Genomic DNA, 10,449 nt, shown 5'->3' with positions numbered 1-10,449 from the left:
TAAACAACACCACTCTGTATAATGCAATGCAATTCAACAGAACCACAGATCCTCCAAAATTACCAAATATTTAATCAATGATTCTATTAAACTGCATTAATTTTAGTTAGGTGCATCCAAGTGTACAAATAACAGATGGACAACAACATACAGCACACTGTCCATATACAGGTCACATTTGTAGAGGAAACTGTGTGTACAGGGTTACAAATAGAGCGAGAGGCATTGCTGAGAACATGCTTTAAGTCACAGGACAATGTAATGTTTGATAGAGTTAATGCCAGGACATAGTTGCACACTGCATCCTCTCTGTGTAAAGTGCACCGCCGTGTTGTCGCCTCTCCAGCAGGGGGCAGTGAGCGCCACACCGGACACTGAGAGCACAGGAGAGGAAGAAAGGGCTCAGACAGAGGGTGATTAGAGCACACAGCAGACACAGGTGGTGCTCGGTGGTATCTGACCGAAGAAACGTAAAACAGAACAAACCATGAAGAACGAAGGCATAGAGGGGACGGAGAGCTTTCTGAGCCCGGGCCAAGGCCGAGGCCTGCGGGCGGTGAGGCACTTCGCGGTGGGGGAGCTGGTGTTCGCCTGCCCTGCCTACTCCTACGTGTTGACAGTGAATGAAAGGGGAGCGCACTGTGAGCACTGCTTCACCAGGTAACACCTTACCTCTCTGAAAGAGCTGAAAAAAAAAAAACACTTCGGGGACACTCAGCCACGAGCTGGTAGCACATTCGCGTGATTTAAAACAGAACAAAGGAAGCGACTAATGTGTCCAGTTCAGCGCTGGCTAACCTCAGTGCCTAGCTAGGTTAGCTGGTAGAGCTCCGGACACCTACCTAGCTGGTGCAGACTTAAATGGGTCAGTGCGGTGAGGCAGCTCATCTGACCTCACACTGCACCATTTGTTTGTAGCATAGTCTAAAATACAAGTAGACCACTTCACTGATTATCAGCCTTTCCTTTATGTCATGATGTGACATTTCTCCTGACAGCATTAAATTACAGGTGATCAGTAGTTACTGTTCCTCAAAAGCAGCCTCTGTTTAGAACAAGTAAAAAAAAATGTATTCCCCCTGATATCAGATTATGCCTCTATTGTTTTCAGGTTTAATGTTTCACTTATTTACCATTTAGAAGAGAATTATATAATTTACAGCCCAGGCTTGCATCAGTAATGGTGTAGGATGATGAGGGGTTAAAAAGACTAGCTGACATGATTCAGAGAGCCTTGACGTGTGTTGGTGTGTGTAGGCATACTGTGTCAGAAACATAAAGGAAGGTTAAACTGCAGCACACTGGTCTTTTGTACAGCTTAGCCCTCTAGCTTGCCTGCTTGTCTTGTCAAGATCTGATACACTATGACACTCATTGGAGTTAAATTAACTCTAGTCTCGTTCTCACACTCTTCACCCACGGACTTTCATACACACATGCCTCCTACCCAAGCTGCTGTTAAGGTTTGTGGAGCAGTAAAAGGTTAGGGTGCTAAATATAGGTGTCCATGTGTCCCAAGAGAGGAGGAGCCAAGAGATGAGAAGGCCAGGGGTGCATGTATGCATTGGGGGTGGGTGGTGTGTGTACATTTGCACCTATACAGTTAGAAACACTCAGTTCAAAAGTTTATGTAAATGTCTCTTGTTGTAATTAATACAGTATTTAAAATGCACAGTAATCTTTTATTAATCTGAGAATTACCCTCTTATGCAAATGTGCTGAAAAGAATCAGGTAAAGTTGTCTCATCACATGAAGGTGCACAGCTTGTTATTTCACATAGTTTGTTACGTTTGAATCCTGCCCATTACGTGTCAACTCTGCTCTCCCTCATCACAGTTGTAGCGAACTAACGTGTCTTCATGTCATTACAGGAGAGAAGACCTTTTTAAGTGTGGCAAATGTAAGCAGGCCTACTACTGCAATGTGGACTGTCAGGTAAAATTGTTTTCCATGTTTATTTTTGTGCATTTTTACAGAAGGTTTGTGTCTTATGTTTCCAGTAATCAGTCCTTCGTTTATCAGACAAGCATATATTTGACAGGTATTTGTGTCCTACAAATATCTGTCTTGGTCTTTGTTGGTTTTAGTTCTATTCTTGCTTTTTTCAAATAGAAGCACAAACAGAATGAGAATAGTTGCATATCAAACCATTTGATGTTTGTGCAGGTGTAAATTTTTGGAACTTATTTTAGTGTTCTCATGACCCTCCTTAGTACTTTGGACCACACATTGAGAACCACTTCAGCAGCTTTTCCAGGCAGCGAGAGAGCACACGCTAACACTGTTGTTGCTATGACGATTCATTCTGCCTTTCCTCTGCCTCTGTCTAGTTTTAGTTTAAGGGCACAACACACACTGGGTGCACTGCAGTAAAATTGAGTTGTTTTGTGTGTGTGAGTGAGGGAGAGCTAGACTGATGTGCCTTTGTCGTGGATGATTTACTTTGTGATAATAAAATCATTCTTCAGCCACTGAATTAGAATTTTGTTTTTTCTTGCTTTCACCTTCTTGCTTTCGATCATTTCATGTAATGTCGAACAGGATTACTTGTTATAATAAAGGGAATAGTGAAATAATTTGTTAATTCTGTCTTCTTCTGTGTTTTTTGTGTATTTATGCAGAGAGGTGATTGGCCCATGCATAAGGCTGAGTGTATATCCATGTGTGCCTATGGGGAGAACTGGTGTCCATCAGAGACCGTCAGACTGGTGGCCAGAATTATCATGAAACAGGTGAAGTAAAAAGAAGTTGGAGAAGAAATGCAAATAAAACCCTCTGATGTTCTAATCTGAATTACGTTATAATTTACAAAATCGATGCAGTGTTTCAACTCATCTCAGTTTCAGGTACTTTGTAGTATGAGCAGTATCATGGATGTCATCTCTTTGCTTGTCTTTTATTTCACACGCTACACTTTTGTCACGTTAAGCACACAGTGAGCTGTCAAACAAACAGAAAAAACTTTATTATATTGAACTGTACCCGGTGCTGCTGTCATTCAGTTGTTCTCGGAAGCTGCGGCATTGTTATTTGGTGTTTCAGTGACTTCCTAAAGTCCATGAAGTCATTAACAAACCCTTTTACTATTATGAAGCAGTATAATTATAGGAGAATTCTGCTTATTTTATATTTTTGTTTTGTTGTGTAGTCTCTATTTTTTGACTAAAACGGTCCTGTGTGTTTCATGTTGCAGAGAGTCACAACAGAGCGCACCCCTTCAGAAAGACTGCTACTGCTCAGAGAGTTTGAAGCCCGTAAGTGTGTGTGTGTATGAATATATGAGCGTGTATGTTTAGTTACATATGCGTGCACTTTTAGTTACATGGTGCTGTGAGTGTGTGTGTGTGTGTGTGTGTATGAGAGAACGAGATCTTCCTGTGTCTCTGCAGATGTAGCAGCATGTCTATTAATATCCTCTGCTGTAGCCTCCAGTCCTGGTTTTGTCTCCTTCATTCACTAATACTGCAGCAGCACTGGGGACTTAAATCCCAAGCTTCTGGGTGCTGTAATTTCATGTTCTCTCCCCTCCTTTAACAACTACTGCCACTGTGCCCTTGAGCAAGGTAAATGCCCTGTAAGTTGATAAACGGTGTATTTGCCAAAACACACAAAAAAACAAGCCAGTGTCCCATCTCAGCACCCACGAGCTGTTTTCCCCGCTCTGTTTTGGTATTGTCATTTAGTCTGAGCTGTTGTTCAGGGCTCAGATGTGTCATCAGAGGATTGTCACAGAATTAACCTTCACACCTGTTTCTCATGCACACAAAGCAAATCAGTGGCCAGCGGCTGCCTGCTGCCACCAGTCTGTGTCGGTGTGTGCACGAGTTTTGTGTGACTGACAATGACACATGGCCCATAGCTGTGGTATAGTCTACACTTGCGAACCCTGAGTGGTTCTTCTATGGAGCTGTGTGGTAGATAGTTATGGCAGTGATAAGAAAGAACAACAAAAAATCAGACTGATAAAACTCTGGATGAATAGTCAACTTTATGTTTTATTCCTCATCTTTATCACTCACCTCATTTAAACCACGTAATTCTCATTATCAGTGGAAGCCATATTCAAACTTCATTATTGCTGATAGATACCCATGTGCCATGTGACAGTTTTCTTTGTTACTTGGCTGGTTTTCATTTTCTCCAGGGGATTTGCATATTTAGAGTAATTTGGGGATGTTGCCTTTGGAAGAACAAGAGCTAATAAACACATATCCTTCTAGATACAGAGTGGTCTCTTAGATGCGTTCTGCTTATGATAATGATTTTCTCTTCCTGTCTTTTTTGTCTTTGTTCTTTTTCCCTTTCTTGTCCTCTCTGTCTCTATTTTTTTGTCCCTGCTCATGTTTTTCTGTCTGTATTTCATTGCCTTCTCCAGATTTAGATAAGATGGACAGCGAGAAGGAGGAGATGAACCAGGCAGACATAGCAGCTCTGCATCATTTCTACTCCAGACACATCAGTGACCTCCCTGATGAACAGGCACTCACTGAGCTCTTTGCACAGGTAAAACGGGATTTATTACTTTAACTGGAGCACTGAAAAAAAACACAATAGGAAGTTGTATGTATTGGAACATTAGGATATTTAAGCCTTGTTTGATGGTTCCTTTTGAGTATGTATAAATTTTCTATAGAACTCTAAAGGCAAAAGTGGTCCTGTTGCAGTTTGTCTACTTTCATCACTATGACTGTAATATAAGCCATTTCCATTTCCAGGGCTCACTCAGCCTTAGCATTCTCTCTAACATAATTCTTGAACACCTAGTCATGTGTTTGGATGTGTTGTTGCTGCAGCAGTAGCAGTAGATCTGGGTACCTCTGTGGCTTTGCTGTGAGTTTGTTTCGAAATGTACAGATGCTGCTTCCCCATTTCTTGACTGCTTTTGTGAGCCGTAAGAGTGAGAGGTGGGGCTGTGCTGCTGTGGGGGACCCAGAGTCAGTCCCAGACAATGAGATTAAGTGTGCCTAAGCAGCTGCCTGTGCCACCTGTGCCAGCTGCTCTTACCACATAGAGAGATGTGAAGGCTTTTTAATAGAGACACCACATTCAGAAATTTGATTATGTTGCTATTAATGAGTCTGAGGTTTTTATTCAAACTAACGCCCTCAAATTTTAATATGTGATGTTTCTTCTATGGACACATTCTTCGTCACGTCTCTTCACTGAGACAGAATACCTAATCATTAAAATTTTTACTTTTTCCTGCAAGAATGAAGAGATCCACCTTGAGTTTGGAGTGATATCTTTTTAACTGCTGGCATACTGTTGTTATGAATCCACTGATTAAAAACTTTTTGTTCCCAGAACGATCCAGGATCCTGGGTTGGGTGTGTTTTCTTACCGTCATGTGATTGGTTAGGAGAGCGTCAGAGGTTTTGGCTGACATACAGACAGGTGTTGACCTTTCTTGGTCTATGGAAAGGAGATGCTGGGTTGCAATACATACACAAAACATTTAGACACAGAGTGTGCAAATACAGAATGTTTACACATGCACACTGCTCACACTAACACGTGTTTAATACCTGTGTTCACACATCTTTGCGTCTTTCTCCTCTCTCACTCTCTTGTTAGTAGATCCACACGTTAAGCTGAAACCAGGATCTGCATTACACACATCCGCTGGTCCTGTCTGTTTAAACTCTACAGCATGTAGCTCTTAAATTTGATCTGTCTGTCTGTGCTGCTGTCTCCCTTTCTCTCCATGCTACACCAGTGGAAATAGCTTCTACTGTTTCTTATCTCAGGCTACATTTAATCTGCACTACCGGATTTCCTCCTCTTCGGTGGAGGGGTGGGGGAGTGGGGGGGGTGTTTCAGCACAGTAGAGCAGAGTGTGAGGCAAGTTGTATTATCACATTACTGACCCTGCTGTTCTCTGTCTCTGTCTCCACCTGTTGGTTTGTGTCTTCCCTTCTCTTTTGCTCTGTCCCTCCTTTTCTCTCCTGTTAGGTTAACTGTAATGGCTTTACCATAGAGGATGAGGAACTCTCCCATTTGGGATCAGCTGTTTTTCCCGAGTAAGTAGTCCATGTCATCTGTTGATCATCATCCAAGAGTTCATCCAGTCATCAGTTAAGAAAAGACAGTGTTGTCGGCATACTTATAAATTTAATAGAAAATACTCTTCTCAGTCTTGTGACATCCATACTCAGCCTCCTTGTCATTACTACTTCCTTTTTCTATCTCTCACTGTTCAGTCATGTGATTTCATTTAATTATGGAACAGTTTCCTATCTGTTTATATCCTAGCCACTTGTGGTTATTATTTTAGTCTTTTTCTGTCTTTTTATAGCTTTTTGTAGTGTAGCATATACACAACCTATCATGCAGTCCAACCATCTAAAAGCTGCAAAATGTTATGCTTTTATCACCATTCACGTCACGATCATTTCTTAAACCTTTTGTGCTTCTCCTCCTTCCCTTCTTCCTTCCAGTGTAGCACTGATGAATCACAGCTGTAGTCCTAATGTCATAGTGACCTATAAAGGCACAGTGGCTGAGGTTAGAGCTGTGAAAGAGATTAACCCAGGAGAGGAGGTAAGAAATCACAGGAATCACTTAGCAACAAGATGCTAAAAGCAATTCTGAGACTGAATACAGTTCCTGAAATACAGGTGTTTACTTTTTGTACGAAATGGCCATATTTTTTAAAAATCTCTTTATCTCTCAAACTACCTGTCTCTCTCCATAGATCTTTAACAGCTACATAGACCTGCTCTATCCAACAGAGGACAGGAAAGAGCGGTTGTTAGATTCCTACTTCTTCATATGCCAGTGTACTGAGTGCACCACCAAATCTAAGGTACTGTTAACTTCTCTTTCTGAAACTCATACATTTTCATACAGTTTTTTTGTGAGTATCTGTCCCCTGTTTGTTGGAAAATGCAGGGGGTTCATGTTAGATCCCATCTACATACTTGAAACCTGTTCAGAATTAGGAAGGGAAGAAGAAATTAGGAAACAGCCAGGGATACTGTACAGCTGTTCTGATCTCGTGTAACTGTTTCTCATGTCATGTCTTTCCATATCACCCTAGGACAAAGCAAAAATGGAGATAAGGAAGCTGAGTACTTCACCGGAGCCAGAGGAAATCCGATCCATGGTCCGATACGCCAAGAATGTCATTGAGGAGTTCAGGAGAGCCAAACACTACAAAAATATCCTTTTCTTCTGATTACAGTTGTATTTCTCTTTCTCCTGCTTCTTCCCTGCCTCCTCTTGTTTTGCTTCGTTCTCTGTCATTATTCCTTGACGCTCTGGCACCCCCCAGTGAGCTGCTGGAAATGTGCGAGCTCAGCCAGGAGAAAATGGGGGCTATATTTGCAGACACCAACGTCTACATGCTGCACATGATGTATCAGGCCATGGGTGTCTGTCTCTACATGCAGGACTGGGACGGCGCTATGAGCTATGGAGAGAAGATTGTTCAGCCATATAGGTAAGTTGATCTGTAAGGCAGGCAGACAGCGGGGAGGCAGTCATGTGATCACAGTGGATCAATCAATTGTACAGTAGCAATTTTCTTTTTTTCATTGACTGATTGGGCTGGTAGTCCATCAGATAGAGTTTAATCTCACTTTTAAAACCTTTTGTAGCACTAAAACAAATCCAAATATAATAGTCTTGTTTCCTCTCACATTCACCGCTTAGACTGATGTATAAATTTTACTCTGTCTGCAGTGTACACTACCCAGCCTACTCCCTGAATGTGGCATCTATGTATCTGAAACTGGGCCGTCTGTATTTGGGACTGGAGAAGAAGACGCAAGGAGTGAAAGCTCTGAAGAAGGTATAATTTACAATCATCTGGTCCATTGCCATATTGATGGGTGGCAAATTGAAGGTCTGTAAGGCAGAATAGACCATGGGCTCAAAAGAGGGCAAGAATAAGGATAGAAAACGTGAAACTGTAAGGATGAGTTAGCTTTTAAAAGCAGGTGTAGTGAGAACAAATAATTGACTTAAAGACTTTTTTTCTTGTTTCCAGGCATTGGCCATCATGGAGGTGGCTCATGGTAAAGATCACCATTATGTAGCAGAAGTCAAACGAGAAATCGAGGAGCAGAAGTAAAGAAGGTGCAGCTGAAGCAGCAACAAGATTAAAGAGAAAGGCGCTGGAGTGGGGAGCCTCTCTAAAAGCAACAACAACAAAAATACACATCACAACTGCATGGCATGCATCTTAAACCTTTTGTTGTCCTCTCTGTTGTTTTTCCTGCCACTCTTTAGGCAGGCTTTCATTTTTCATATCTACCGTCAACATATTCTGGCAGAGGATGACCACATTGTGTACCTGCAGCAGCCTCCTTCCTGTCAAACCTGGATTTGAAAGCAGACAAATTAGGATTACAGATTTGGAATGAAAAAAATGTCTGAAATACTTACAGTTCTAACCTTGAACTTCATTTGAAAATGTTGGTTTCTGTGTGCTGAATCTCATCAAACCCATTTAACACCCTTACTGTTATTCAAAAAAGGATCACATCAGCAGAAAAAAAAACTTCAAAGCTGCCTTTTGGAAGAAGCAAAGCTTTCATCTGACAGTTTCGTGATGTCCACTGTCTGAAGTGAATTTTTGATCAGTTTTTTTTTCCTTGGGAGTCTCAAGTCATTCACTGTGTTTTGCGGACCCATCAACAGACCACATGGCAGCAGTTTTGGCTGCACAGCTTTGCTCCAGTGCAGTTGCTCATGGTTTGAAATCCTATACGAAATGGTGAGCAGTTGTTACAGAGGGCATTACTACTTATTCCCAGCCAATGCATTTTAAGTCTGTCAAATATTCAGCAAAAGAGTTTCTGATTTCATTAATTCTTGTTTAAACTGTGAAAAAAAAAAAAAAAAGACTGACCATGCATCAGGTACTCTGTAGCAACGGAGAAGAGAATGCAAAGAACTATTCCTGAATGAATAAGCAGTGGTTTGATTGATTTGTCTTACAGTATGTTTTGCTTGTTTAAAAGAACCAGGAAAGGTGTTGCATGTTTTATTGTTCATGTTGTGTGTTTGTCTGCATTTTGTTTTGTTTTTTTCATATGGCTTGTTGACCAAAATGGCCACGAGTTTAACTGACAAGGAACCAGCTATAATTCTCTGTACACAGTCTATCCTTAAAAAAAAGGGGTGCTGATCTGAGACCAGTTTGCCTCTTAAGTCAACGTGAAGACATTGGTACTATAACCTGACCAATGATCCTGGATCAGAGCCCCTTTGCTCTCAGGAAAAAAAGGCTCAACACTGTAGCTTTTGTAGCCTTTTGTCAAGAGATAAATCATTGTACCTTTTTAGTGTTTTCTCATGAGCACCATGAATTCAGATTGTCATTACCCTGGGAAGCAAATCACCTTAACAGCAGTAGGTAGAATATTAATATGCAGCAGGATATGCCTTTTACATGTTATTTAAGTGAAAACATGGGGGAATGTGATCATCCTCACTGTACACTTCAAACGTTACAGTCAGCATAAATGAGTGAAATATTTCTTAAAAAGGGAAATGCATTTCCCTTTAATGTCTATTTTAGTCCTAAGTTCATTTTTGCAGTCTTGTAAGCTAAATAGACTGAGATGATTGAAATACCGTGATATAGATCTACAAAGCTATTGTTCCAACATGGCAACTTTTTTTTAAGGAAGCATTACCATCAGCAGGAACAGGTACTCAAACCTCATAAAAATCTGTGTCAGTGGTACAGCAGGCTGTGATTAAGGAAATTATCTTGACAGCAGGGTTGGTTATAATTGCTGGAAATGTGCTGCCTGTTTGTTACGGTTTTAAATGACCCCAACTCCTCCTAGCTAATGTTGGTAGGAGGAGGAGCAGTTACAGGTTGTTTTCTCTCTGCTGTAGATTTTACCAAATCAGTACATAGAAATTTGACTTGCTGTCTGTTGTTGCTGTTTTAAATCTGAAACTGAGCATGCAGTGTTTGAAGGAGGCTTTAAAAAGCTGAAAGTTAAGGCGATGAAAATATCATCACTTGGGCTTTATCTTAGGGATTCTTGCACTGAAATTCTGCACAGTTTTGTGACAAAAAGATGTCAAAATGTCAAACCTGTAAGCACACTTAGTTCCAATTTATTAGTTTCTGTCGGTGGACAATTGGCTTCCCTGGAGTCTTCACACCGTACAGTGCCAGAAGAGCTAAAGTCACAGACCTGATTCCTTCTTTTAATACCTGTAGCTTCTCCCTTTTGTTTACCATGAATGCAGTTTTATGCACCACATTACAGTGGGTTACTGAGGGTTAGAAATAACCCTTTCTTAGGAGTTTTCTGTGGTCATATTTGTAGCAACCCCTGTACAGGTGACTCTCTTTGTCACCTGCAAAAAATGCATCTAGAAGGTGCCTGTCTTACAGCTTTGCATAGGTAATCCAAAGGCACTATTTCAGCAACTCTGTCTGACATGTTTATTTATTTGTTTTGACTGTTTTGACAAAGGGA

At 41.1% G+C, this 10,449-nt stretch overlaps 1 protein-coding gene across 2 annotated transcripts; it reads left to right on the top strand.

The window, feature by feature from the left end:
* Positions 1–398: 398 nt before the first annotated feature.
* On the top strand, positions 399–8,980 carry smyd2a (SET and MYND domain containing 2a). Of its 2 annotated transcripts, XM_041041693.1 has the most exons (13): positions 399–660; positions 1,873–1,936; positions 2,623–2,733; positions 3,195–3,255; positions 4,377–4,504; positions 5,954–6,021; positions 6,439–6,541; positions 6,696–6,806; positions 7,041–7,161; positions 7,268–7,442; positions 7,685–7,793; positions 7,992–8,123; positions 8,234–8,980. In XM_041041693.1, the coding sequence occupies exons 1-12, from the start codon at positions 488–490 to the stop codon at positions 8,073–8,075; spliced, it is 1,308 nt and encodes a 435-aa protein (XP_040897627.1). In that variant the 5' UTR covers positions 399–487; the 3' UTR covers positions 8,076–8,123; positions 8,234–8,980. The 2 variants fall into 2 exon arrangements, with proteins under 2 accessions (XP_040897627.1, XP_040897619.1); XM_041041685.1 differs by having other exon boundaries at positions 7,992–8,980.
* Positions 8,981–10,449: the final 1,469 nt, after the last annotated feature.

The sequence above is a fragment of the Toxotes jaculatrix genome, chromosome 1, assembly GCF_017976425.1.
Source record: "Toxotes jaculatrix isolate fToxJac2 chromosome 1, fToxJac2.pri, whole genome shotgun sequence".
Classification (NCBI taxonomy): domain Eukaryota; kingdom Metazoa; phylum Chordata; class Actinopteri; family Toxotidae; genus Toxotes; species Toxotes jaculatrix.
Note: the sequence above shows the minus strand (reverse complement) of the source record. Positions and strands in the feature narration are given on the sequence as shown.

Excerpts from the sequence above, each read along its gene's own strand:
- smyd2a (XM_041041693.1), top strand. The coding sequence starts at position 488 with ATGAAGAACGAAGGCATAGAGGGGACGGAGAGCTTTCTGAGCCCGGGC. Across the intron at positions 6,542-6,695 it reads AGATTAACCCAGGAGAGGAG|ATCTTTAACAGCTACATAGA; the intron begins GTAAGAAATCAC and ends CTCTCTCCATAG. Across the intron at positions 7,794-7,991 it reads GAGTGAAAGCTCTGAAGAAG|GCATTGGCCATCATGGAGGT; the intron begins GTATAATTTACA and ends TCTTGTTTCCAG.